Source organism: Balaenoptera acutorostrata, chromosome 20 (genome assembly GCF_949987535.1).
Source record: "Balaenoptera acutorostrata chromosome 20, mBalAcu1.1, whole genome shotgun sequence".
Lineage (NCBI taxonomy): Eukaryota > Metazoa > Chordata > Mammalia > Artiodactyla > Balaenopteridae > Balaenoptera > Balaenoptera acutorostrata.
The window spans coordinates 56,919,253-56,945,841 of record NC_080083.1 but is presented as its reverse complement, the minus strand read 5'-3'; the positions used below and the strand labels follow the sequence as shown (position 1 = coordinate 56,945,841).

Here is a 26,589-nt window from a genome sequence, read left to right as displayed (position 1 = left end):
GGCTGAGGAGGTGGGCCTGGGACTGCTGCTCTGATCTCTGGGCCGGGCCTTGTAGGTTCCTCAGGGATTACTGTGAGCGAGGCTGCTTTTCTGATTTGGATCTCATTGACAACCTGGGGCCAGCCATGATGCTCAGCGATCGACTGACGTTCCTGGGTGAGTCTCTCTGGGCTCTGTCCCCTGGACCTTCGGCACAGGTGGACGGTTATGGAGATTGGAGGGACTGTTCTAGGCTTCTCCAGTCTAAAACACATGGAACCCTGTGTACCAGTCTCTGCAAAAGATATTGTTTGGTAACGTTTTATTTTCTGCTAATTTCAGGCTTAGAAGTTGTGAAAGTAGTGTAAAGAATAAGGAACTCCCATACACACTTTATCCAGATTCACCAGTTATTTATACTTTGCCTCATTTGTTTTATTCTCTCGGTCAGGTTTTTGGGGGAACAGTCGGAAAATAAGTTGGAGATTTATATGGAGACTTTCTCCATAAATACCTGAGCATGCATTTCTTAAGAATAAGAACATTCTCTTATTTAACCACAGTTATGAAAATCAGGAGGTTCAACGTTGATATAATACTCTCATCTAATCCATATTCTGATTCCATCAGTTGTCCCAATAATGTCCTTTATTTGTGTCTAGGTTCATGAATTTAGTTTTCATGTCTCATTAGTGCCTCTGCCTTTCTTGGTGCTTCCTTAATCTTGACATTTTTGAAGAGTCAGTTCAGCTCTCTTGTAGAATGTTCTCACTTGGGGGTTATCCATGAGCAGCCTCGGATTATATATTTGGGCAGGAATTCCACTGAGGGGATGTGTCCTCCTCAGTGTTGTCCCCTTATTGGTGGAGTTCACCTTGGTCACTTGGTTAAAGATTTTCCCTTTAACAATTTGTGGAGGGATACTTTGGGATTATTTAAATGTCTTGTTTCTCATCAAACTTTGACCCACTAGTTTTAGTAACTACTGGTGATTTTCTGACTGCCAGTCCTTGTGTTTCATAGTTGGCATTCCGCTGTATGGCAGGCTTCCTCTTGGTCCCCGTTTATTCTTTCATTTACATCAGTAATGGCCTTACGGGTTATTTTATTCAATCTGTTATAATTCATGACTCTTGTTTATATTGATGCTTATATTCTCCCAGGTTTGGCTCTCTGGAACCCCTTTTAAGCGTGTATTTTGAATCCTTTTGGTCTTATTGGCCCGTGAGCTTGGAGGCCACTCTGGAAGAATTTCCTTGCTCTGTGGAAAGGCTGGTCTGGGGTCTCTTTTGTTTAGGGTCAGAGGTGACTTAGTGTGCTCTGTTCTCAACAGGAAAGTACCGTGAGTTCCACCGGTTATATGGGGAGAAGCGTTTTGTTGATGCTGCTTCTCTTCTCCTGTCATTGATGACGTCCCAGATTGCCCCCCGGTCTTTCTGGATGACACTACTAACAGATGCCTTGCCCCTTTTGGAACAGAAACAGGTACAGGTTGAGTCCACAGTGATTTTCTTCTGTGCGTGTGTGCGTGCATGCGTGCGTATTCCCCTATAGCGCCCACTCTGGAAATCCGTATCTACACAAGAAAAACTACTTAATTTGAAATGTGGCATCTGTCTACTGACAGTGCTCAGCCCAGGACCCTGACAGGAGCTGGGAGTGAGAATGGGGGGCTGCTCTACCCTCCCAGGGCTGCATACAGAAAGCACACTTCTCCAAGTGAGATACAAGAAAGGCTGTCTCAGCTTGAGCCCATGCCCAAACCACTGCAGGCTTTGGCTGGGGAGCAGCTAAGCGAAGCAGCATCTCTCTCCTAGGTGATTTTTTCAGCAGAGCAAACATACGAGCTGATGAGATGTCTGGAGGACTTGACCTCAGAAAGACCAGTGCGTGGAGAGCCTGATGCCCAGCAACTCCAGGTCAGCTGAGCTTTTCCAGTTTGTTGGTACCACAGTGGAGATGAGAAAAGGCTCCTTCTAGCTCAGGTGTAACCCCCACCCCCGAGATGTTGGCCCCTTAACAAACTCACATGCCTCTTAAGATATCTCTTAACCTGTAACTGTGACACACCAACTTCTTTTAGGAGAAAATGGGGTGATTCTAGTGTTCTCGTCTCTGTTTTTTCTTTCCTGTCAGTCAGTCAGTCAGAGTGGTCCTTTGCATGCAGCTCCATCTCTTATATTAAGAACTTGCTGGAAGATACTACTGAATGTTATATGCCTTCTATCTACCTTTGGATTAGACAGTCTTGGGAACTATAAAGAAGGTAAACTTCCTGCTGTGCCTCATGCAGGCTCTTTGCTTTTAGGATGATGATGTAGAGACCACCAAGGTGGAAATGCTGAGACTTGCTCTTGCACGAAATCTTGCTCGGTCAATTATAAAAGAAGGCTCATTGGAAGGTTCCTGAGGCCGGCTCCAACATGTTATCTTTGTAAGGCAATGTATATACATTTTTAAAATAATAAATGTTTTCTTTTGCAAATATAAGGCAAGTTCTTATAGAACTTACAGTTCTTACATCTAGGGAGTTTTCATCTACCACCACTGTAAACCTGAGGTAGCTGTCTTCTTAAGAGAAAAAGCCACCCCCAGAAGTTATGGTGAATGCAGTGCCCTCCTGCTTGTAAGTAGAAATTTGAACAAGAGTATTCAGTGGTTTACTTGTGCTTCTGAAATTTGGCTTCACCTCACAATCATCTGTTAACTTTCCGGTTATCTTCTTTAAAAAAGAAAACGGTCTAGGAACCTTACCTTTCAGCAACAACCTCAGGTGATGCCAGCATATCCACCTGTCTACATTTGGAATTCATAAGTGGCACCTTCCCCCGCGCTGGGGTGATTGGTGTCTGTATTGGAAGGATTCCAAATAGGGCGAAAATGGTTTTATTTAACATGCAGCAAAACAAGGGCAGCAGTTGATATATCCAGTACAGTTTTTTGTCACGAAGCAGTGACCTCAATAGTAACAAGTAACACTCATAAATAATTTTAAAGTCTAAAGCTTATCATAAAGGTACATTTCCATATAGTAGTCCCACAGACCTTCCCAGGGCTTCAGCAGCCCGTCTCTGGAAAGCTCTTTGATTTATTCCTTAAGTAGTGAAATTGATTCACTTTTGACTGTCCTAGTGAAGCAGTGAAACCTGCTTGCCAACAGTGGGAGAGAAGGGGAGATGACCTCTATATTGATAGAGTAAGGAAGCCTGGCAAGGAGCAGGGAGGGGTCAGGGAACATGGTTTGTGCCACCTTTCCCCAGAGATGGGTCTGAGCCTGTCCAGCTGAGCTCAGGTGAGCTGTGTGCTCATTCCCCAGCTGGTGGTTCTCTCTCTCCTGTTGCCCTGTGAGGCCTAGAGTCCCTGGCCCAGTCGCATCTAGTGGGTGGAGCAGCTTGGGATGAGCACTGTTGAAGCAATAGGGTCTGGTGACTCGATTCAAGCAAGGCCCCTAATCTCACCACCTCCAGACCCAACATCTTGCTGACAGTGCCCCTGGGCGGCTGGGGACAGGGTTTCTGGGCAGCAGGTATGGACATAAACCTAGTGCAGCGTGTCTGACCCTGAGGCCTCCTGTTCCCGATCATGTGCCACACCACAGGCCATCGGGTGGGAGGCGGGGAGGCCGAAGCAGGAGGACACAGGGCGCTGGGAGTCGTCCTCCCCTTCAGAGGCGTGAAGGGCAGGACAGCAGTTTATTTCATGCGGAGCAAGAGGTAGTGAGTGAGTAGGATGGCCTGCTCCCGTAGCAGGAGGCACACTTTTCCCAGAAAGTGCTGAGGACCTGCTTCCGGAGGAGAAACACTGCTTCTCTTCCATCTTCTTTCCTTCCTATCTGCAGTTTAGGCTGCCATGAGGCCAAGTTCTACTGTTTCTAATAAATAGCTTGAGTTCCTCGTCCTACTGCAATGTCCATAGGACACAGCCTGCCACCACCAGGGACAAGCACACAACTCATCATCCAGTGGCCACTCCAGGATGACGCTGCCCATGGAGGGCAGGGTTGGAGATCTGGCAGCACACCAACTCCTTACTCTGGGCCCAGGGCCATTCAGGACCATTGGGCTTTGCCCACCTCCCTGGAGATGGGAGCAGGAGCCTGCCAAGGGGAAGCACGGAGTAGCAATGAGGAGCTGAGACCTCTGGGGATGTGAGGACGTGGTCCTTGAGGGAGGGCCCTGAGTCTGTCTTTGGAGACCTCCCCCTCTGTGGCATCAGAGGACGCCAGCACAAGGGGAAGAACCTACTCCAGCCCTGGATCCATGTTCCCAGGGCAGGGGTGCAGAGTCTGGGGCCACTCTCCACCCCTGATGCACGTGGCCACTTCAAGTCACACAGGTAGATAAAAACAGGTCCTTTTAGGGGGCCAAAGGAGGAGAGATCATCACAGCAGCAGCTCGGCTCCTGGCAGCAATGCCCAGGCCCCCTGTTCCACGTCAAGGCTCTTAAGCACTGCAGTCAGGACGTGGAGAAGGACTGGACCTGGAGAGCCTCCCGTCTCAGGGCAGCCTGCCTGGGCTCCAAAGTGCAGATGACAGTGTCCTCTGGGGTCATAGGTTCCCCCACTGCTCCACAGGAGGGAACTGGTCCACCTCACCCACCTCCGTGCTCAGCTGCTCCCCCAAGGCGAAGGTCAGCCTGTACCGAAGCCTCGCCTTCTCCTGCGGCAGAGGGGCAGCGTGTGAGACGCTCTCGTCTGTGATACCCTTGGGGCCCTTTCTGTGCTGCGGGACAGGCCCTGCTCCTACCACCTCGTCCTCACTCAGCCACTGAACCAGGGTAGAGAAGGGACGCAGGTTAATGGCTGTGGTATCACGACACCCCAGGTTGGGAAGTGATATTCCCGAGCCTTAACCTGGGGCAGCCAGGGCTTTAGGCTGAGATCCCCAGTCTAGCTCACCTTCAGTGGATTGGCCAGCAGCATGACCTGGGTGATGGCTGCAGGTGGCTGGATGGGGCTAAACGGAGAGAGTTCTGTCCCAGAGGGTGGCTGCAACTTCACTTTCATTGACTAAAGAGAAAGAGAGAGAAGCTCCTTTGAAGAGAGACTGTAGGTGCCCCTGAGATGGAACTGGGATTGGATGCAGTGGGTGCAAGGTACAGGTGAATTCTGCCTCTAAAGGCTCCAGGAAGCCGGGGGTACCTTGGGCACTGCAGCCTGCAGCACGATGCTCTTGATAGGCAAGGGAGCCGTGTTCAGCATGGACACTACCACCACCAGCACGTCAGGCCGTCCTGGAGGACACTCCTTGGCAAAATGGAAGAGGATGCGGAAGCCATTTTTATCATAGGCTGTCACAGGAAGGGCGCTGCCTGTAAGAAGGGGGCACGTGAGTGTGGAAGGAGAGGAAGGCTGAAGACAGCCAGCAGAGCACCGCAGCCAGGCGGGAGGGCACGGCGACCCTGTGACAGAGGCTCCCAGGAGTCTGGGGAAGAACTTCTGCAGGACCTCCTGAGAGCGCACGCTGGGAACAAGCACAGGCCGAGACAGCGGTTAGGTGGGCCACGTGTGGCTCTAAGGGACGCCAGCCCGGAGAGCCTGTACCCTCCCACCCCTCTCACGTCCCCCACAACGCTGCAAGTTGTAAGCCTCACCTCCCCTCTCGCCCCAAGCCTCCAACACCTACTAGGCTTGATAGACTCCAGGGGGACGTGGACACTGGTCAGGGAGAGCTCGGGCCCCTGCATGGGGCTGCCCTGGGACTGGAAGGCAGGTGGCTGGAAGAGAGGGCTGCCGGGCCCCGTGGAGAAGGGGAGGAGAGGTCTAGCTGAGGCGCTGGTGGGGAGCAGAGGGGAGGTGGCAGCGCCAGCGAAGAAGCCGGAGGAGACGGGTTTCACCAGGCCTGAGGTCCTGGGAGGCAGGAAGGAGGACAGGGCACGTCGGAGACCAGGCAGAGCTGCTGGGCTGCCCCTCACTGAGGCCTCCCAGGCTAGAGCCGCTTCTTCCCCTCCCCAGCTTCCAGATTCCAGACTTAGAGGGAACACCCACGACCCCTCCGGAGCTGCCTCTGGCTCTGCCACGCCCGGGCCCGCCCTCCCCACCAGCCCCTCTCTCCCACTCATTACGCTTTGGCCTCTTCTAGAAGCTGATCAAGGGCGTCCAGCTGGCGCAGGGTGCTGTCGCCCAAAGCTGAACCATGGTGCCCGGGGGCCGTGGGCTCAGCCTTGGGGGCCAAAGCTGGGGCCAGGCCAGTGGAAAACGAGAAGGAGCCTGCCGGGGGGGCCGGAACGCTGGCTGGGACCACGGGGGCCTGGGAGTTGCCTGCAGGGGCTGCTGAGGGCTGCAGGAGAGGCCCATCTGAGAGGCTACAGGCACCAGTCCCGGGTTTGGGGCTGAAGAAGTCCAGGTTCGACTGTTCCTTCTGTGGGGAACGGAAAGCGTGAGTGAGCGGAGGGCGCAAAGGGCCCTGCGAGCGGCGGGGGATCCGGGCTCTCCACCCGCCACCCCTTTACTGGGGGCCCTACTGCAGCCCTTCCGGACGAGCAGCCTGTCCTCCAAGGACAGGGCAGGGAAAGCACCGTAGCCGGCGCGGTGCCCTAAGGGGTCAAGACAGCAGACAACTGCGGCTGAGGCCTGGTCGGGGAGGGGGAGGACAGGAGGGAGGGAAGGCTGTCGAGCCCTGCAGTCACGTCACCTGTGCCCCTACCTGGAACAGGGGCCACTGGCTGTTTCCGGCTGACTCTCTGGGAGGAGCACAGGGGGCTGGGTCGCTGAGACCTGAGAACAGAGAAGACGACTGCGGTGAGAAGAGGCTCTGAGCTCGGGCAGTCCCAGCCCCACCTCGCCCGAGGTAGGGTCACGTGACCAGCGGGGCGTCCGTGGGTGACAGGGTGGAGAGGTGTCCCCCATGCAGCCTCCAGAGGGGAGCGGATCCTCTTCAGTCCTTACGTTGAGGGGGCACCTCCCGGGGAGAGGGGAGCAGAGCAAGACACTGGGCCCGCTGTGTCCCCCCCGAGGGACACCGCACTTGGCTCTCTGCCTACAGCCGAGGCCTCCTTCCCCACCCTCGCTAAGCACACGGCCCCTCAGACCTCCTCCCGCTCCCACGCGCCCAGCTTCCCTACCGGCCCCACCAGAAGCCCTTTCCAGCCCCAGGACGCACCCAAGCAGAGCAGCTCCTCGTCCAGCAGGCTGAGGGTGTGGCCTGTGCTGCTGGGTCCCGGGGGCGCCTCGGCCTGGCTGGATGAGTGGCTACGCCCGGGTCCTGAGGCCTGGGGGGGCGGAGGGAGGACAGGGATGCCCGAGGGGCAGGGCGCGGGGGCCAGCACTGGGGACAAGCTGCTCGGCGCATCCAACTCGGCAAGGTCAATGAGAGTGCCTTGGTTACTGGAGCGGTGCTTTCCTGGACGGACGAATGGAAGGGGACAGGAATAATTAGGGGCCACTCTAGTGGCTGCACAGGGGGAGGGGGAACCCTGACACAGCCTCTGGCCTAATCCCAGAGCACCTGTGCCAGGGGAAGGCTGAAAAGCCAGCAGAGAAGGCAGGCAGGGGAGACCTGTGCAGACCTCCCAGGGGGACCGCTTCGAGTGGCTCAGAACCCCCTCGGGCCCTGTGGGATGACACACTGATCAACCTGCACCGCGGCCTGGTGGTGGGGACCAGGGCTGGTCCAGAGGGGTCGGGAGTGGGGACCGGAACACTTTACCTTCAGAGTCAGGAATGGCTGAGGTGACCACCTCACCATTGACGACCTGCCCTTCAATGACTGTTTTATAAGAGTTGATGACCCGGGAGAGGTTGTCACTGGCCTGCAGGATGTCCCCTAGAACGGAGAGAGACTTCTCACTCCTGGCCATGACGGCACCCCACCACACACACACGCACACACATCCCAGTTCCCAGCTCATCTCTGTCACCCCTTCTTCAATTACCTAAACTACTGTCGTTGTCCTCTGTCTCGCTGGCTAGTTTGAATAACGTCCGCCTCTTGCTCTCACACCGATCAAACAGCTCCTAGAAGAGACCCAGGCAGAAAAACGAGCTGGCAGGGTTCTTGGAGATCATCTAACTCAGCGTTCACGCCCACTCACGAGCTCCCCTGGCACCACGGTCAGTTACCGGCAGAGCTGGGCTCGGAGCACACACCTTGCCACCAGCCTCCACCACTCTGTGCCACCCAAGACACCTGCTCAGGCGGAGAAGTCACCAGGACAGTGCGTCCCTTCCTGCCTCCCAGGCTGGCACATGCCTCAGAATTCAGAGTATCTATGTGACCGAGGGCTGAGGTTAGCACCAGGGGCTCAGGGCTGGCCTCTCTGCCCAGATGTCCCCGAGGCAGGAAGCGAGGCGGAGCAGGGGTGGGCCCCGAAGCGGGTCTGCAGAGTCACGCAGGTGTAGGGGTACGTGGAGCGCACGCACACTGCGCAAGTCAGCCATGGCTCGTGTGCAAAATGGGGTGCCACTCCCCTCTACCTGGCTGCTGTGCCGGTTAAGAGGTGAGGGAACACCAGGCGTGTAGCGGCGTCTCAGGGCTGGGACTCGGCCAAGGCTGGCTTCCTCTCCCGGAGCCTGGACCTCCCAGAGCGGGGCCTACCTTCATGAGCTCTTTATCTGCCTCTGAAGAATCCTCTTTGCTGTAATGAAGCAGCATCTCACTGAGCAGCTTTACGTTGTTATTGACCTCCTCTAAAGTGTGCAGACGCTTGGTCACCTTCTGGATCCGCGCCTCATCCTGCATCAAAGAGGATCGAGGAGAAAGAGCTCAACTGGACCCATCCCACTGCCCCCCAGAATCCCGACAGGCAAGGATCACGCCTTCCCAGAGAACACGAGAGCAGAGGCCAGTCCCACAGAAGCTCATTTCAATGCACGATTCTTTTTTTTTTTTTCATCCCCCCTTCCCCCGGCCACGTTCCCCCCTTGGTGTCCATATGTTTGTTCAAAACATCTGTGTCTCTATTTCTGCCCTCAAGGCATGATTCTTGGGAACCACTGGCCTCAGACCCCATCTACAGTTTCTCTTTTAAAGCAACAGCCCTCCCTGCCCCCAGACTTGGCCCCAGCTACTCTTGCTCCTCTAGCCCATTCTCCCCCAGAAGCTGCCATGCTCCTCCTCCCAGCTGAGGGCTGGGACAGGGCGAACAACAGGCGCAGCACCAGGGGAAGCGACCTCTGCTCTGTGGCCACGGGATCCTCCACCCCAAGGCTCGGGACCCACTCACTTCCTTCACCATGGACTTGATGAGCTTGTTGGCCTCCTGCAGGTCGTCAGGGTTTTTGCTTTTCAACAACTTGGCTAAAAGCTGGAAGAGAAGGGTATCAGAGGTGAAGGGACAGGCAGCTCCCCACCTGGGAGAACACAGGACCGGAGCTCCCCACAGCACTGAGCAAGCCCGCACCTCAACTGAGGACACTGCAGGCTGGAATGCACTTTACCTTGGACTTCTCCTCATCATCAAAAACAGGGTTTTTGGGACGAGGTGGCGGAGAGGGGATCAGGGTCCTGTCCATAGGGATGAGCGGGTCAGACTGCACAATGCCTGAAACGGGACGGGGCAGCGTTCGCGCAGGTTGGGCCGCGCTGCTGCCCTTCCTCACGCAGCAGGGGGGCACACCCTGGGACCAGGCCTGCAGGCCGCAGCCCCCTCATTCCCTCACAGCCCAGCCCCTCCCGCTGTCTTAGGCAGACACCCCTCATTCTTCCTGGCCTTGGCCAGCCTTCAGGGCTGCTCTGAGGCTGAGGGAAGGCAGGCACATACCCTGTCTCTTCAACATGTGGTAGGCATCCTTGATCTTTGATTCTTCCGGCAGGGCCAACGTCCAGCTATAAAGCAGCTCAATAACCTTGGTCTTCACTTTCTCAGACACCCTGTCCCCCAGGTACTAAGAGGCAAAAGGAAATGGGAAAACTTAGTGCGGTCTAGAGGCAGAGACAGAGGGAAGGCTCTCTTCACGGCAATGAAGTGGTCGCTAGTGGGTTACAGCCCTCAAGCTTCCTCCAAACCCGCAGGTGTGAGGTGTGAGTGAGACAGCACTGGGAGGGGGAGGGCAGGAGATGGCCTGCACACGGCCGTGTCCATCCGGCATACAGACTGTGGTCAGGCAGCGGGCTGGGAGCTCCTCACTGCGTTTCCACACACAATCTGCCAGAAACAGAACTGCACTTTCTCTCAAAGGAGTTAATGAGAACCTCTTTGCTATGAAGAATTGTTCCCTCTGCCGTAAGTGGGTGCCCAGAGCTTAGGCACCACTAGTGTGCGATGGAAGCCGGGTGACGAGGGCGGCCAGCTGCTCGTGTCCGCGTGAGACAGGCGAGGAGAAGTGACTGCTGTCACTGGAAGCCCAGGGGCCAGCGCTACCCAGGCCCTCCCCTGACACGCGCACAGCTGCTGCCACGTCACCTGTCACGCTTAGGCTGGGAGCCCTGTCTGGACATCCTGCTACTGTCAGAGCCTAGCTGTCTGAGGACAGGACCCAGGGAATCTCAGATCCATGCAGATGCTGGTCTGTGCAGTGAAAGCCAGTAAGATGGGGCAGGGCACGAAAGAAGTTCCTAGAAACGAGGAAACTGCCACTGACTGACCTTTGGAGAGACGACTTTGATCAACTCATTCAAAAACCGGAACTTTCCCACTTCGTTATGAAATCTCCTCCCACAGTTCTTCATGCAGGCCTCCAGCACCTGGACCACACAAAGGCGAGGCGCTCAGACTGGGACCCGGCACTCGGCCAGACCCCACACAGAGGGAGCGCTGAATAAATACTCACCCAAGGAAGGAACTAACCAGGAAAAGAGGCGTGCACTGCCCCAGGGGACATCAGGGCAACAGGATTACTGACGAAAGGGTCCCTCAAATTGTAAACCTCTCCTGGGGAAGCTCAACAGGAACTAAAGTAAAAAACCCTGAGACCCAGATACCAAGACAGATCGAGTGTCCGTCCTGGAAGGTGCCTGCCTGCAGATTCTGTCCTTGTGTTTTACAGGTGAGGAGACGGAGACCCAGAGAGCACACGTTTCTCTCAGGGTCCAGGGTTCTTTCCATAAGCTGATCAATGTCTTGGGAAGGTGGGAGAGAATTCTGTTAAATTCTGTTTTCTTCATTTTAGATGGCAGACTATTTTCCCTCCCCCGGCCCCCATCTGTTTTCCTTCTGGGGCCTATAGGACTGCCTTAAGTTCTCCTCCAAGGAGCAAACCACCCCAGTGCTGCCCCCTTCCCTGGCTCCTGTCTTTGCAAAGCGGGGTTTTTCAGCTGCACCGCTGCTGACCTTCTAGGCCAGTCACTTGTAGAAGCCTGTCCTGTGCGTTAGAGGGCGCTCAGCAGCACCCCTGGCCTCCACCCACCAGATGCCAGTAGCACCTCCTGACCTGTGACAACCAAAAGTGTCTCCAGACATTGCCCAGTGTACCCTGGGGGACAAAACTGCCCCCAGTCGAGAACCACTGTTCTAAGGCCATCGCTCTCCGGAGGACACAGCAGAGCCCTGTGCGTGGGCTAAGTGCCTTTTCCACGACCGTGTTCCCCTCTCCCGGTCTTCCAGGAGCTGAACGAAGTCAGGAGACAACCTGGGCCCCCGGCTTAGGGGAGAGCCTGGGAGGCGCCCGAGTGCCGCACACGGCTCCACATCCTGAACCCCCTTCGTCTGAATAAACGCTAGGATCTGCCTGTTGGTGTGATGCCTTCACTAGTAACCGGCATTATTTTTAGCTACAGGATGAATTACACTGGGCCAACTCTTACCTGGCAAGACAGCTCTGTCAGCCTCTCTTCAAGAAGCCTTCTCTGAGCCTCACCCCCAGCCCAGGGCCCCTGCCCCTGGTTCCCTCCCTCGGCCACTCTGCTTTTCCCACTAGACCTTGTGCCCACACTTCAGCCATCCATGAAGCTCAGTGCCTGGCACAGGGGCGCACCCATTTGTGGAACAGCTGACTGAGCAAGGTCCAGGTATGTCTAGTTTGTATCGAGGATGTTCAGCTGGCTTAGGGTGTGAGCCCTGACCCCCTGAGAGATCCCAGCGGGCTCATGGGGAAAGGCCTGGGCTCATGAAGATCCACCGTCAGCACGAAGAACCTACCGTCAGGGCCTGGACTGCCTCCCATTCCTGCGGAGACTGGATCTTATGGGCCAGCAGTCGGACGGCGATCTGTGGCCTGGGAGACAAGCAGACCACACTTTCAGGACACTGACCCGAGGCCATCTGGCTAGCCCTCCTTGGCCACAGTTTCTTACTTTTCCAGTCAACTACCTCTTACCTGCCCCCTAACAGCTTTGAGACTCACCCTTCAAGCTCTTTGTTGATCTGATCACAAAAGCCAATTATGTATTCCCAGTCCTCCTGGCGGTTGGAAGGATTGGTGGCTTTATCTTGGGACAGAACAAAGAAGAATACGGTTGTTATAAAGAGTAAGGAGGACAGTATGGAAGGTGTTTCTCACGCTTTTTAGGCACTGATGTGAAGAAATTTCTTCTCTAGTAGAAAAGACTCAATAGTTCAGTCAGAAAGCAAGTCAAATACAAATACCACTTTCTGTCCAATATTTTAAAAGTCACAAATGAAAGAGAAAACAAATCCTAAGCCTCTCATTTTAAGGCAAGCTAACAACATTTACTGAACCCCTCCAAGCGCCAGTCATTGTGCTATCTGTCCCTGGGGTTGCAGAAACAGAATCTGAGCTTGAGTAATCAGCACCCTTAAGTTTTGTTGTTTTTGTTTTTGTTTTTTGGCTGCACCGCGCAGCATGTGGGATCTTAATTCCCCCGACCACTGGACCACAACGGAAGTCCCAACACCCTTAAGTTTATTATTGTTTGTTTATTTATTTATTTTTAGCTGCGTTGGGTCTTTGTTGCTGCACGTGGCTTTCTCTAGTTGCGGCGAGTGGGGGCTACTCTCCATTGCAGTGCGCGGGCTTCTTACTGCGGTGGCTTCTCTTGTTGCGGAGCACGGGCTCTAGGTGTGCGGGCTTCAGTAGTTGTGGCACACGGGCTCTAGAGCGCAGGGTCAGTAGTTGTGGCACACGGGCTTAGCTGCTCCGTGGCATGTGGGATCTTCCCGGACCAGGGCTCGAACCCGTGTCCCCTGCATTGGCAGGCAGATTCTTAACCACTGCGCCACCAGGGAAGTTCCCACCCTTAAGTTTAAATGGTCTTCCATGATCAAGGACAAAGACAAGCATTGAAGAGTTCTCAGAGGGTCACTGAGGGTTTAAATTCCAGGAGCTAAATGCCAAGTGTCCTAATACTTGGTGTGGGTCCTCTCTTCTCTGTTATCCCCAGAACCTGTGCTTATAGAGGATGGCCCCAGCTGAGGGTGGTTAAATGTGTTCCCATCTCTGATTCAGATCTTGGAGTCAGCCTCTTCTAGAAAGCACTCTCAAGCTGTTTGCTAAATTTAGGGCTTCAGGTTCAGAAGACAAAAGGAAGACTGAAGGCGTGTATCCTTTTTTAAGTACCAGGCTCCTCCTGCAGATTTCCACAAGGGCCAAAAGCAGAGTGAAAGCCTGGAAAAAGCCCTTCCCAACAAGGGGTGTTGTTAGACGTTCCTAAATTCTGATTTTTCGTGACTGTTTTCTTAACTTCCTTTTCCCCTAACGTTAAAAGTCACTAGCTCCACGACCAAACCCTAACAGGGACTCCTAGCCACCCCCTACCCCTCCAATAGGAGTCACAAGAATCAGCAGACGCCAGCTGGCAGCAGAGGGAACCCCTGCAGCGCCCAGCGCTGCGTGTGCGTGGCACCGTTTCTGCTCCGGTTGCAAGAAAATTCTGATGGTTTAGGATCATATTTGGAGGAAAAAAGAGATGTCAGTCCTCAATCTTGAAAAGAGAATTCGCAGGCCCTTCAGAATGTCATGCTTGAAGGGAAGGGAGATTAATTCCACCAACAGTGGCTATTTATTGCCACAGTGACCTAGGAGCTGTTACCCTCCAGAAAAGCCCTGAGCCTCTCCCACCAGGTGTCTGAAATTTTCTCAGGTATCGGCGTGGCTTTGTTACTAATCCCTATCACTTGAGATGCTTAAAGTTCTCCTGACGTCAAGAGGCTGTAGGATACAACAAGATGGTCTGAGGAGCCACACCTACACCTGCCACTATCATCATTTTGGGGACAGTCGCCTGCCTCGTGATGTAAGAAAAAGAAGCCCACTCGCTTCCACTGTTTGCAACTAGAAAAGCATCTTACAGATACAGTGTACAATGTGGACAGCCCCTCCCCACACACGGGCATTCACCAAACAATGTACTCTGCCCGGGGCTGCCATACCTCCTGTAGCATTTCTCCTCCCAAGAATGCTCCCACTTACTTTTCACTTATGTTCAACATCTCTAGAATCCCACTCCCTTTCCCCTTGATAGATCTTTTTACTGCAAACCCGCAGGGAGCTCTCTGCCTACACATGAGCACAAAAAGCCCTGGTTTCAGCCATGGTTGGTCCCACTTCTGAGTACATCCTCCAACTCTCCAGCCAGCTCAGACAGCAGACCTCAGTCACCCACGGGGACTGGAAGAACCTCTGGGGATGATTCTGGGCGACTCAATCGCGCCATCTGCCCACTGCCTCCCCAGCAGACTCACAACTGTCACCCCCTCAACATTCTCCTTCACCTGGCACGGAGGTGACACCAGAGCCGCCTCTCAGGTCTTGCCTTCTAGAACTGCCCCTCTGGGCTCCACTCTGATTCAAGGTTTCTATTTTTGAGGCTCCGTTGAAAGCCTTATTCTAGTCTGTGTCTTTGCCTCTACGTTTCCTGCTCTCATTTTCAACTTAGTTCCATCCCTAGCCTTGACTGTCGTGGGACCGTTGGTCAAGTAGGGGTGGGAACAGCAGCATTGGCTACACCTTCCCAACACGGCTCAGATAGTCCAGTGATGACAAGTTCTATGTAGCAAATGACGTAGAAATAAGCAGAGGCAAGGACACAGATGGAAAGGGAGTCAAGAGTCAGCCTTCAGTGCTGTGGTCTTGAATCGAGGGTGACTTAGTCAGTCACCAAGTGTTTGTTAAGCAGCCATAGAAAACTAAGTACACAGCGTGGTAGGCCCTGGAGGGACTACAGGAAAAGCACAAGATTCGGATCCTACCCTTGAGGAGGTCACGCTCTTCTGGTGCAACACATGAGAAATAACCAGAGCAAAAAACAAGACAGGGTGTAATTATAAGTGCTAATTATAAGTGCAAGACAGAGTGTAATTGTAAGTCTAAAACTCACCACTTCTACTTCCTGACTTCCCTGTTTCTATAAATGGTGCCACTATTCAAAAGCTCCTTTTGCCCCACCCCCAGGCACCCAGGTTTGAACGCTCCTTCTTCCCTCTCCTCACCCATTTTCATCAGTCAGTCACAATCCCTTACTTCTCGATTTTTTTTGGGGGGGGGGCATGTCACACGGCTTGTGGGATCTTACAATAGTTCCCCAGGGATTGAACCCGGGCCCTCAGCAGTGAGAGTACCGAGTCCTAACCACTGGACCGCCAGGGAAATCCCCTCAGTGTCTTTTTAAAACTCTCACTTCTTCTTTTCTTATTCCTTCCCCGACCTCCTTGCTTCTCACCTGCTTCTAGAACTTCTGCTCCAACCCATCCTTCGTAAAAACACCAACATGAACCAACAAAACACTAATTTTACCAGGTACAGTAGGAATGGGGACCTCCTAACTGTAGACACGTAAACTTCTTGGGCTGGAATTCAAGCTGGTCCGGAATTTGGTTCTAACTTCCCAGCTTTCTCTCCCACAGGAACCCCCTGCTTGAACCAGCCAAACAGCTGTTACTGCGTACCCCAGACGTGGTCTGCTCCCTCCACATCACTGTCTGGTGTTTTCTTAGCCAATTTTCCCATTCCTTAGGGCCTAGCTCGAGTGCCATCTCCCCACTGGGAGAATCATCTTCCATTCCACTTATTCCCAATTTCCCAAAGAAACTGTCTGCATTTTAGCATTTATGGCTCTTGCTTTTATCTTTTTACTTAAAAATGCTGTATCCACTCCAGCATCACTTTCATCAAACTGAAGGCAAAGATTGTTTGAACTTCTTAATTTTCATCACACCTCACATAGCAGGTAGTCACTAGACGCTGATCAACTGCTGTAACGCAGGACTTTGGAGAAGGCTGAAATCAAGAGGTGGTTTGCAGGGAAGGAGATTCTGCGGTGCATTTTACAGCATGTAGTGGAGCAAAGGGGAACAGGGCTTTCAGATAAGGAGAGGAATGTGTGTTGGTGGGACAAGAACATACAACTGACCAAACTAAGGAAGAATATCAGGAAGCCACAAAGAGGCAGCAGTAGAATGACTTAACTAAACAGAAGTGCTCTCTGGGAGCAGAATGCAGAATGGACTGATAGGGGGAGGGGAGAGGCCTGAGACAGTGGGCCCAGCAGAGGTTTCTGTAATAACTCCTGCAAACTGGGACTTCCCTGGTGATCCAGTGGTAAAGAATCTGCCTTACGATGCAGGGGACGCAGTTTAAATCGCTGGTCAGGGAACTAAGATCCCACATGCCGCAGAGCAACTAAGCCCATGCGCCACAACTACTGAGCTCGCGCACCTCAACTAGAGCCCGCGTGCCGCAACTAAGACCCAACACAGCCAAAAATAAAATAAATAATAAATAAATCTTAAAAAAAAAAAAATTCCAGCAAACCACGGAGTGACAAGGACATGGACTAAGATGGTGCTGAACTCCAAGCACTGGTTCGTTCAGTTGGTACAGTTCACACCATTAAGTCGTAAGAACCAGGAAGGTGGACACAGGGTAAGAACGGAAGGAATCTTACCACTGCCCCAAGTGTCACTCTAAGTAACAGGAAAGGGTCAAAGGCCAGTCTCAGCTCTGGTCTCTACAGATACCATCCCTCTCCCCCGTCACCATCTCCACTCTCCCTCAGAAACAGGTCAGTCTGCTCTTCCAAACTAACGCTAAACCTAGCCTATTAAACTCAGCTTAGGTCATTTAAATTACTCCAGTGTCCCCACTAACATCTACGAATGGAACCAATTCCAGTGTGCTTATATCCAGTTGGGTGGCTCTGGGCAAGTGAATTGATGAGAGTCAGGGTGCCCTCTTTTTGTGAAATTGTGACAGTGGTACCTACTTTGCTGGGATACTTCATAAATGAATTAAATGAATGTCTTTGGAGCACTGAGCTCCTTGGAGGACAGTTCCATATATACAGAAGGCTTTGTGACCTGCCTGCAACTGCAGATTTTGCAAATGTAACTTAAGTTCAACCACCTGAACAGGGTTTCTTGTTAAGAAAAGTCAGGCAATTGGAGGAAACAGGCATCACCTCCAAGAGCCTGCAGGCTCTACTGCACAAGGCAGTATCTAGGCATCTTGCCCGTCTTATCACCCTGTCCAATTTGTCTTCCCTTAAAGAGGCCTCCAGGGGTCTCCTCTAGTCCACAGTGAAATCAACGTATTAACTCTGCAGACAAATACTACCTGCTAAGGTTAACCCGTATTTCCTTAACAGCACTATGAATTAGCAGTCATAGCAATAGGCCGCTATAACTACACCATCATGCTGTGCCCCTCAGCTTTGCTCTGAGTAGGTTACCAACGAACGACTCTTGAAGACGTGCGGTGGTGGGGGAGAGGAGAGGCCGCCCCCACCCCTCAACATAGCTTTCACCACACTTTGGTCACTGCAGGAAGAAGATAGAGCTCTGTTCTCTCTGTCTCACTTTGGATTACTCTCACTTCAAACATTCAGCCTGCACGAAGCGGTCACTTCTCGAATACATGGTCACAATTCTGAAGCTATGTGTGTATCCTCAGTGACACCCACCGCTCCCGGAGTTTCAGCCCAAATCCGAAGCTTTTCCCTTCGTCAGGGAGGCGCAGGGGTCCCGGAATCAGCCGCGCGCGGCCCCACAGTCTCCCCCAAGCGCCGATGCATGCCAGCCCGAAGCACTTGGCTGTCGCTTTCCCGGAGCCCGCGGGGCCGGGACAGGACCCGAGCTCACGCCGCTGCTCGCGGGAGCGGGAGGAGGCGCCGCAGCAAAGGGAGCAGGGGCCGGGACGTCCTGCTGGGGAAGGGGCGTGATCGCGGGACGCTCGCGGCGCGGGCGAGGCCAGGCGCGGGCTGCCTGGCGGCGCCACCGCGGGACCCGGGGACGGGACAGAGAGGTGCGGGTGGGGCGGTGCGGCTCCGCGGCTCAAAAGCAAACAGAATCCGCCGCGACTACTCACTCAGCCAGGACTCCAGACTCTCCCCTTCCGCCTCCGCCATATTGCAGCCGCCAGGGCCGGCCCAACGGCCTCAAACCTCGCGAGAACCTGAAAGAGACAGGCCGGGGCGGGGACTGCATAGGGGCCTGAGATTACCGAGCGCCGCCACCGAGGGTCGCGCCAGGCTGCGACGGATAATGGGAGAGCGAATGTTTCCTTTGACTCTTCGCTTTAGACTCCGGAGTGAGAGACTCCTAAGACTCAGATTAATAGGGTGATGCACAGAGGACCCTGTAGAGCCTTTTCCCCGTCTTCCGTCACTCGCTCAGGCACGCCGAGGGCAGCCTCTCTAGGGTCCTCGTGGCCAGCCAAGATGGCTGCCTCCGTGGTGACGGCTGCGCGAGGGTGGTCGGGCTTGCTGGTGGGCGTGCGGAGCGCTGTCCTGAGGCTTCCAGGGTGAGAGGGCGGCGGGCAGCTGGGAGGCCGCTTGTGTCTTCACGGAGAAACTTGCTGGGAAGGAAGGGGGAGCCACAGGCAGGCCTCGCGGGTTCCAGGAGAGAGCCTGGGGGCCGGCATATCTGAGTCCAAGCCTCTTTAACCAGCCGCGTGACTTTGAGTCAACCTGAAGGCTTAGTGACTGCTCCCAGCCCGAGGGGTTCTCACTTGGAACTGCAAGTGCGATCTTGGTAAAGAACTCAGAGGTGGGATTTTCTTTGCTGGGAGTTGGGGGGAGAGATGTATAGGCGGGTTGCCTATTCTCAGGTTCAGGAGCCTGTCCTTACCGTTGGCACTTGAGGAGCAGACTTTCCTGGCCTGTTTGGGGGAGGTCTTCCTACCTCTTGGGACAAGAGCCAGAAGTTTTGCGGTTCAGCTTTGGCTGGCGGTCTCCACGCTGCTCTCACTCGTCGGTGGATTGGCACACATGCCTGTCGTTAAGTCAAGCCTTTTCACTTGTGGAGTCAGCTTTTGCCCTTCTCTTCCTCGCCCCCCCCCCCACAGGCTAACCCAGGTGAGGTGGAGCCGCTATGGTCCTGAATACCAGGATCCCCAGATTGACAAGGAATATTACCGCAAGCCCTTGACCGAGCTGACTGAGGAGGAAAAGTATGAGCGGGAGCTCAGGAAGACTCAGGTTATCAAAGCTGCCCCTGCGACGAGAACAAGCTCTGTGTTTGAAGACCCAGTGATCAGGTTAGAAGGAAACAAACTTTTGTTCTGCGGAATGAGACTGTACCAGGGAGGGTCTGCAGTAGGGGTTCCCTGATACAGCCTTGGCGAGCTAAACATGTTGCTTTTCTCCTTGAAGTAAATTCACCAACATGATGATGAAAGGAGGAAACAAAATACTGGCCAGATCCCTCATGACACAGGTAAACAGTACCTCTCTTTCTCATCTTTGTTTTCCCCATAGCTTTGTACTTGGCTCTTTTTTAACATAAAGGATTCATTCTATACTTTCATTAAAATTAATTTCCATGTACTTATGCGTGGGAATGGGGGCTTTAAGGAAGTCCTGCAGGAGTCAACCACTACCATTCCCTACCCCCATGTGACAAATCTTAGCCTGCTCTTTCTGTCCTAGTCCAGGATCTTTGGTTCAGAAGTGCTGAGGGAGTAGCTGCACAGCTACAGAAGAAGAAAAGGATGATGGGAGTAAGGGGCAAGGTCCTAGCTCAGCTGGGTTAACCGTTTAGGGAGCCTGGGGCAGCCTCTTCCACTGTATCCCTTTGCAGACTCTGGAAGCTGTGAAAAGGAAACAGTTTGAGAAGTACCACGCTGCTTCTGCAGAGGAACAGGCAACCATTGAATGCAACCCTTACACCATCTTCCACCAAGCACTGAAAAACTGTGAGCCTGTGATTGGGCTGGTATCCATCCTCAAGGGTGGCCATTTCTATCAGGTGAGTGGTCAGGGCGGGAAAGCAGGGCTGCTCATGTGTGAAACACGATGGTGGGGGTGGGTAGAGTTGGGCCAAGGTTGATAGCTTTCTAAGGACTGGGGAGTGTCAGGATCAGCTCATCTGAGCCCCATAGTGTAAAGATTACAGGCAGAAGATGGAAGAGAGAAAAAAAAAAAAAATCCAAGTGACCTCTTTTGAAGGCCCACTCCACCCCCCGTTCTGTTCAGCATTCTGTGTTCTAAACTATAAGCTTCTCATGGTGAGGGACTATGTTTATACCTCATGTTTATACACCACTGTCTAGTGTAGTGCTTGAATGATGCTTCATCACCGTTTGTTGAACTGAACTAGGTGTCTCTATCATGCCATTTAACATTTCGTCGTCGTAATCCGGTGTTCTTGTCTTTCCTTTTTCAATGTAAACTTCATAAAGGTAGAGGCTTTTTCATTAATATCTGTGTCCCTAGGGTCGGCATGGTACCTGGCACATAGCAGGGGCCTGGCAAATGATTCTTGGACAAGAGGGTCTTCTTTCTAGGCACACATGATCTGTGTTGGCTAAGTCATGCCCAGCTGACAGGGCTTTTTCCAGTGGTGCCTGTCTCAACTTGGCTGAGCTCCCTGTAGAGGTGAAAGAGGCCAGTACTCAAGAAGTCTTTGCTCGATGAATGCCTGATGTCTGCTGCACCGAGGTCAGCCAGGGGTGAGAGAGGCTCAGAGGGGAAAAGACAGGCCCCCTCCTCAGCAGCCTTGCCAGGGCTGGCCCAGAGCGGACCTGTGGCTGCTTCTTAAGAGCTCTAGGAGGAGGGAGGCTGCAGTCCTGGCAAGTTCTTAGACTAACTTGCCCGTGTTTAATCTTGCCCAGGTCCCTGTGCCGCTAGCCGAGCGGCGTCGCCGCTTCCTGGCCATGAAGTGGATGATTACTGAGTGTCGGGAGAAGAAGCACCGGCGGATGCTGATGCCGGAGAAGCTGTCCCAGGAGCTGCTGGAGGCTTTTCACAACCGGGGCCCTGTGATCAAGAGAAAGCACGACACGCACAAGATGGCCGAGGCCAACCGCGCGCTGGCCCACTACCGCTGGTGGTAATGGGTGGGCGGAGGAGCTGGGAGGAGCCCAGCACGCTGTTGTAAGAAATGGCGTGAGCCACCGCCATGTTGCAGAATACCTGTGGGTTAAGCGTATAACTTGCCTTTCAGGGGCAGGCGGGCCTCAAAAGGATGGAGCAGCATGTTTATTGCTTGTTAGTCCTTTCTCTGGGGGCTAGAACTCGCTCTCCCTGCCCCATCACCTTGCAAAGAGGGGACATAGCAACTTGGATTTTCCCCAAGAAACTTAGGGCTCATCCAGCCCTTCTCTTCCTTCAGCTTGGGGTGGACCTTTGGGTGATACGAAAGGAAGCAGTTTTAGTATCAGAAAAAGTTTATTAGAAAATTCTCATCCTGAGCTGGTGTAGCATGTGATGTGGTACTGCCATTCATTAAAACCAACTGGAGGAAACGTGCTCGGTTCCAAAGTGGTCCTTGTACAAAATGTATAAAAAGCAGTTTCTGGTGTGACTCTGCTTCTCCCCTTTGATATCCCAAAGCACCCTACCAGTGGCTCTGGGTATTCATTTTACAGATGGGGAAACTGAGGCACCAAGATAGCTATTGTACCAAAGGTTACATAGTGCAGTGCTTGTCAGGAGTTGCCCTTCTTTGCCTGGCCCAGGTTGAAGGTGAGGGGAGCCAAACGCTGATGGGACCGTGGGGCAGGTGTGCTTGGTGTCTTCCCCAATCCTGGAATCGGAGCGAAGGTGCTCAGGGCGGGACCACCGCGTAAGTGGGAAACATCTCGGGTGCTGTTTAAAGTCTGGAAGGGAAGAAGTCTGGGAGAGGCGAAGATGCCACTGCCAGGCTGGGAGGGGGGTAGAAGAAAGGCCGGTGCCGCTGGGGAGGAGGCCTGATTTGGAGGCCTAGTCAGAGACCTCGCTGTAGTAATACTTGTGCGCAGCCGGGGTCGTCTTCCAGCCAGCTGCCCGGAACTCGACGATCTCCAGCAGCAGCAGCTGGGCCAGGGAGCTGAGGCCGGCTGGGAGCAGGAAGCCATCCCGGATCAGGACAAAGAGCTCATCCATGCGCTGCCCGTTCATCTTCTCCAGCTGCTCCCCAACCCGGTGCAGCTGCAGCACCAGGCAGTCCACCTGCAGGGGGCAGCAGGAGGTCACCCCGGGCCGGGCCCCCCATCCCACACAGCAGGTATTTACTGAGCGCTTGCCGTCTGCTGGGCTTGGCCCTGTGCACGTGTTTCCCCACTTCATCCTCACCCCACCCAGTGGGCGTGGCCCACGTCTTACGTGAAAGGAAGCAAGTTCAGAGACTTGCTTAAGGTCTCTCACCTGGGCCAGGCTGGACTCAGGCCCTGTTTCCAAACTGCTTCTGAACCCCACTTTCCTGCCCCTCCCCCCAACCCTGGTGTGGTTTTGGGGTCATCTGTATCCACAGCTGGCTGACGCTCTCACCAGTCCTATCATAGGTTGGCTTTCCTACGGGGAAGGCAGCCTCTGAGCCAGGAGGTTTTGGCTGCGCTCTGTTCTGGATAAACTCCAGACCTAGCAGCTTGCCCTGTAACTGTGACAGGCCTTAAATGCCCCCACCAGGCTCCTGCCCCAGCAAGTGATGCCCTTGAAAGTCTCCACGAACGGTGGACGGGCATTCTGAGTTAAGCCGGAGACAGCCCACCTCCACAGCCTTCTGTGCTAGGGCCACCCACCTCCTCCTCCTTGCTCAGACTGTCGGGCTGGGCCAGCCGGAAGAGGCAGTCGTAGACGGGGTTCACCAGGGCCATCATGGGCATGTTGTTCACCTACGGGGGGAGAGCGGGGGCCAGAGCCCGGCTTAGTGGCACAGGAGACAGGCCGTCTGTGCCGCACAGGACGTGGCTGGCAGGGCCTCACCCTCAGGTAGTCAAAGATGTTGCAGATAAAGGTGACGTAGCAGACCCAGCCCTGCAGGGAGCGGGCTCGAAGCTGCTCCCGAGCCTGGTACTCCTGCTGCAGCCGGTTGAGGAGTCCACGGCGGAAGACACTCTGGCCTGCTTGCTTGCTCTCTGCCTGTGAGCCAGGGAAGGGGTGGTGAAGGGCAGTCACAGGGCCGTCGCAACTCCACCCAAGCTTCCAAGGCCGAGGACCCTGCTGTCCTCCTCTCTCGCCTCTGAGGCCAGCCCTTTGCATCTCTGCCCTGCTGGCCAGGCCTCTGCCCACTCCTGAAGCACCTTCCTCAAAGCGTCCCCTTCTCTACCAGCCCCACCCAACCTGAATGATGGCGTAGCACATGCGTCCTGCTTCCTTGCTGAATACACAGTCCTGCAGAGAATGGTCCACAATCACATTGGCCACTTTCTCCAAGTCCACGGCACCTGGATCTAGGGTAAAGACAGGGGGGGAGTCTAGAGCTGCTTAATTATCACATTTGCCTCCACCTGCTTCTGAAGGATTCAAGATGTTCACAGAAGAGCACTCCCATTATACGCTTCCATTTAAAGAGACCAGGAAACAGAGGAAACTACACACTGGAGCAGCTGTAGCCGTGAGCCTCCTGATAGCCCAGTCAGAGGAAATGGGGAGGGTTATGTGGCTGTTAGAGAATCAAAGAATGCTCGTTTTTTTTAGGACACATCTTTTCCTAGCCCTAGGTTGAGGATGGAACGCTGAATGACAATGCCTTTGACAGCCATTTCACGGAAGAAAGTGTTCTTATAATACACACACGTGAACCCCTGACAAGAGCGGGCCAGGCAGGGCCTCCCCACAGGCTCAGCTTGGCACGTGATGGGCACTGCTAATCGTTAGCTGAGTCAAACTTCTGTCCTGAAAGTGCTGCAGGAAGGCACTGGTCCAGGACAATTACTGTAGCTCCCCTGCCAAGCAGAACACTCCATCCTCTGTCCCACGTCAGGCAGCTCTGCACAGTCAAGAGAGCTGGCTGCAGCAACGCACAAACCAGGTCCAGCGTAAGGACTTAAGGGGCAGGAACTGTGTTCTCTGTGCCTCACTCTCCTCTCGTGGGCACCTAAACTTTAAAAAAAGGCTTTACAATCTGAGGGGGTGACTCTATGATTCATACTGCCAAATGCTGGCCTAAATGTAGCTTGTCTTCCAGTTCCAGAATTATGTTGCTGACTCCTATTCTCAGAAGGTGAAGGGAGAGGGCTCAGTACTCCAGGCCTGTCCCCTTGGCCCCTCCTATGTAGCTCTGGGCCCAGGCTCAGGGGGCTCCGTGTGCTCACCTTTGAGGGCTGTCTTCAGCAGCTGCTGGGTCTCTGCATCAAAAGACTGGATTTTATACTCCTCTCTCCTGGGCTCCCCCATGACCATCCAGCTGCAGCAACTCTTCCCTAGGTTGGGACTAATGACAGCACCTGGAGAGGAGAGGCGGCGGGAGAGGCCTCAGGTGTGGCGCACGGGGCCAGGGCTCCCAGCTCTCCCGGCCTGCGGCAGGGCTGGCCAGTGCTTGAGACAGGTGCGCCTGGGCAGTCCATGGCATTCAGTGGTTGGCTGGGTGCCCGCCAAGCTTGGCTTCTGGTGGAGACTGGGCACCAGCCAGGCACCTGCTGCTCAGTTAAAGAACCCCTGTAGCTTCTGGGATTACACAAGGGTAAAGAGATGAAGGGTGAATGCGTCTACCCTCCAGTCCCAGCAGCAGGCAGGGTTTTTCTCAGCTGATACCAAGGGGTGGGGTGAGGGTGGATACGTGGATATTAAACACTTCCCCTGCCTATTTATAAGCCGACCTGGAAGCTGCTGGTCCAGCATGGCTCCTGGCGAGTGAGAGGGCTGGGGTCTCCAAGCTTCGGACATCTCTGTCCCAGCAGGGGTCCAAGCCCCTCTCCGCAACCCTCTCCCTTTAGGCAGAGTCCTCAGCCCAGAAAGCCCACACTCCTCCTGCCCTCGGGGTGGGGCCGGCCAGAGGGCTGGGTGCAGAAGCGGCTCTGCCGCCCTTACTCCCCTTGTCCTGGCCCGCTTCTCCCCGGGACGGACTAGTTAAACTGGCCTCTCGAGTGGCAGAAACCCGGCCCTGCCCGCTCAGGACTCCCTGAGAGTCCTGAGCTCCATTCTGGATCCCTCCTTAAGAAGGGGAGCGAGGTGACGTGTCCCCCAGAGGTGGTCCCCGTTGGAGTCCCCTCTCCGCACTCGGTGGCTCCCCCCATGGCCAAAGGAGAGGACCTTAGGGGTCTCCAGACCTGGGCAGCTTCCCAAACGCCATTCCCGTGGGCTCGAGAGGCGGCGGGAGCGCCGGGACCCACCTGCCGCGCCGGCGCCGCGCCCGCGTGCCCGAAGGCCGCTCGGGGGGCATGCTGTGGGCGCCTCGCCTCCGCTTAGGTCATTTCCTAGCGCGGTGGCGCGGCGGGACCCGGGGCGGCGGGGCGGCGGGGCGGGGCCTGGGGCCGCCTCGCCAGCGCCACCTGCCGGAGCCCCGACGTCGCTGCCCTCGCCGCCCGGCCAGGCCCGCCCGAAGGTTGCTGGCATGGGGCCGCGCAGAACGCCCGCGACACTGCTCCCACCGCCCCTGTCCTCTCCTCACCTGGTTCTCCCAGGGGCTATCCGGGGCCACACCGGCTCCTCGGTACTGGGTCGGACCTGCTCCTCAGCCCGCATTAAGCCCTCGGTCTTGAGCGCTAGCACTCTCCCTCTCCCCGCCCCACGCCAGGGCTCAGGTTAAAACGGGGTCAGGGGACTGGCCCGGCCGCGCCGCGTGGGAGGGGCCTGCGGGGGGCGTGGTCCGCAGCCGGGCGGCGGGAGGGAGAAAGGTGGGAGGGCAGAGAAGAGGGCTGGAGGGGCAGGACTTCACAGGTGCTGGCCGTGTGCTCCCCACTCCACCCCCTTCCCCCAAAGGGGAGAAGGCAGGGAGGTCGTAAGGGCTGGATCAAGTCCCACTAAGCCCCTCTCCTACTCCAAATACAAACGATATTGGTAAAATAAGTTGAAAATCAATGGGCCAGCCCAAGAGAAAGGATCCCAGTTGCCAACTTGCGGCGCCCAAGGTGTTGGGAGTGACCCTGAGGTTGAGCAAGCCCCTGGCTCAGTCCGTCTTGGTCGGGACTCGGGGGGGAGGCGCGGGCCCAGCAGCCCAGACAGGGCCACCTCTGAGGTCAGCCCTGGGTTGCAGGAGAGCGTACAGAAGAGGCTGGAAAAGAACTGTCTCGTCCCATCGCTTAGATGAGAAGCAAGTGTTGATGGCGGGTTCCTGTATCCAAAGCTCGCTCCTCCTGTTCAAAGAGCTGCCAAAGTGGTCACCAGAAAATGAACAAGGAAGAGAATCTCAGCTGCAGCAAAAGAAACCAATGAGTGGGAGAGCTGAAGAGAACAAAGTTTACTTCAGTGGAATTTCATAAAAAATACATCCAGGCAGCTGCCTCCCTGCAGCTGCAAGCCTTGCCTGCCAAAAACCCTGTGGGTGTGGGAGCCCTCCAGCCACAGGTGAACCTTCTTAATCAGCAACCAGGAGCAGGGACGCTTCAGGATTCTGGGGACCAGACACATCACAAAGCCCCAGACCAGAGACGAAACAGTAATGGTAAGAAAGGGCCCAGGATCCATGGGGACCGAGAGCCAT

General features: G+C 54.7%; 4 protein-coding genes across 8 annotated transcripts in view; 2 read left to right on the top strand and 2 right to left on the bottom strand.

Moving 5' to 3' along the window:
• NUP85 (nucleoporin 85) overlaps positions 1 to 2,469 on the top strand; it is a 29,174-nt gene extending 26,705 nt beyond the window's left edge. The window contains exons 16-19 of one of the 2 annotated variants that reach the window (XM_007185656.3): positions 56 to 156; positions 1,313 to 1,464; positions 1,797 to 1,898; positions 2,288 to 2,469. In XM_007185656.3, coding sequence (XP_007185718.2) covers positions 56 to 156; positions 1,313 to 1,464; positions 1,797 to 1,898; positions 2,288 to 2,389 — 457 coding nt within the window. In that variant the 3' untranslated portion in view covers positions 2,390 to 2,469. Of the gene's footprint in view, positions 1 to 55; positions 157 to 1,312; positions 1,465 to 1,796; positions 1,899 to 2,272 lie in introns of both variants that reach the window. The other variant, XM_007185658.3, reaches the window with a different exon arrangement.
• Positions 2,470 to 2,849: 380 nt separating this feature from the next.
• Positions 2,850 to 18,379, bottom strand: GGA3 (golgi associated, gamma adaptin ear containing, ARF binding protein 3). Of its 2 annotated transcripts, XM_057536645.1 has the most exons (18): positions 18,116 to 18,379; positions 17,712 to 17,949; positions 12,200 to 12,284; positions 11,995 to 12,070; positions 10,503 to 10,601; positions 9,679 to 9,802; positions 9,356 to 9,459; positions 9,142 to 9,222; positions 8,514 to 8,651; positions 7,852 to 7,933; positions 7,626 to 7,742; positions 7,080 to 7,319; positions 6,624 to 6,694; positions 6,043 to 6,338; positions 5,604 to 5,827; positions 5,120 to 5,289; positions 4,877 to 4,987; positions 2,850 to 4,637 (listed from the first exon to the last, which is right to left on the bottom strand). In XM_057536645.1, exons 5-18 carry the CDS (start codon positions 10,584 to 10,586, stop codon positions 4,527 to 4,529), a joined length of 1,953 nt encoding a protein of 650 aa, XP_057392628.1. In that variant the 5' UTR covers positions 10,587 to 10,601; positions 11,995 to 12,070; positions 12,200 to 12,284; positions 17,712 to 17,949; positions 18,116 to 18,379; the 3' UTR covers positions 2,850 to 4,526. The 2 variants fall into 2 exon arrangements, with proteins under 2 accessions (XP_057392628.1, XP_007185722.1); XM_007185660.3 differs by lacking the exon at positions 17,712 to 17,949.
• A 4-nt stretch (positions 18,380 to 18,383) lies between these two features.
• MRPS7 (mitochondrial ribosomal protein S7) lies at positions 18,384 to 21,497 on the top strand. Its single transcript, XM_007185665.3, has 5 exons — positions 18,384 to 18,550; positions 19,094 to 19,285; positions 19,401 to 19,464; positions 19,828 to 19,995; positions 20,861 to 21,497. The coding sequence occupies exons 1-5, from the start codon at positions 18,468 to 18,470 to the stop codon at positions 21,080 to 21,082; spliced, it is 729 nt and encodes a 242-aa protein (XP_007185727.3). The 5' UTR covers positions 18,384 to 18,467; the 3' UTR covers positions 21,083 to 21,497.
• On the bottom strand, positions 21,398 to 26,128 carry MIF4GD (MIF4G domain containing). 3 transcript variants are annotated; one of them, XM_007185662.2, is made up of 6 exons: positions 25,558 to 26,128; positions 24,263 to 24,394; positions 23,289 to 23,398; positions 22,932 to 23,087; positions 22,748 to 22,840; positions 21,398 to 22,178 (listed from the first exon to the last, which is right to left on the bottom strand). In XM_007185662.2, exons 2-6 carry the CDS (start codon positions 24,348 to 24,350, stop codon positions 21,951 to 21,953), a joined length of 675 nt encoding a protein of 224 aa, XP_007185724.1. In that variant the 5' UTR covers positions 24,351 to 24,394; positions 25,558 to 26,128; the 3' UTR covers positions 21,398 to 21,950. The 3 variants fall into 3 exon arrangements, with proteins under 3 accessions (XP_007185724.1, XP_007185726.1, XP_007185725.1); XM_007185664.3 differs by lacking the exon at positions 25,558 to 26,128 and adding an exon at positions 25,217 to 25,459; XM_007185663.2 differs by lacking the exon at positions 25,558 to 26,128 and adding an exon at positions 25,280 to 25,455.
• Between the last annotated feature and the right edge of the window lie 461 nt (positions 26,129 to 26,589).

Bases quoted from the DNA above. Each gene is read 5' to 3' on its own strand.
- MRPS7 (XM_007185665.3), top strand. From the start codon at position 18,468: ATGGCTGCCTCCGTGGTGACGGCTGCGCGAGGGTGGTCGGGCTTGCTG. The intron at 19,286-19,400 runs GTTAGAAGGAAA...TTCTCCTTGAAG, and splicing joins TTTGAAGACCCAGTGATCAG to TAAATTCACCAACATGATGA. The intron at 19,996-20,860 runs GTGAGTGGTCAG...AATCTTGCCCAG, and splicing joins AGGGTGGCCATTTCTATCAG to GTCCCTGTGCCGCTAGCCGA.
- GGA3 (XM_007185660.3), bottom strand. From the start codon at position 18,155: ATGGCGGAGGCGGAAGGGGAGAGTCTGGAGTCCTGGCTGA. The intron at 9,223-9,355 runs GTAAAGTGCATT...CTTCTCTTCCAG, and splicing joins ATGATGAGGAGAAGTCCAAG to CTTTTAGCCAAGTTGTTGAA. The intron at 4,638-4,876 runs GTGAGCTAGACT...CCTCTGCCGCAG, and splicing joins TGCTGGCCAATCCACTGAAG to GAGAAGGCGAGGCTTCGGTA.
- MIF4GD (XM_007185662.2), bottom strand. From the start codon at position 24,350: ATGGTCATGGGGGAGCCCAGGAGAGAGGAGTATAAAATCCAGTCTTTT. The intron at 22,841-22,931 runs GTGAGGCCCTGC...CTCCCCCCGTAG, and splicing joins ACATCTTTGACTACCTGAGG to GTGAACAACATGCCCATGAT. The intron at 22,179-22,747 runs GTGGGTGGCCCT...TGCCCCCTGCAG, and splicing joins GTCTGAGCAAGGAGGAGGAG to GTGGACTGCCTGGTGCTGCA.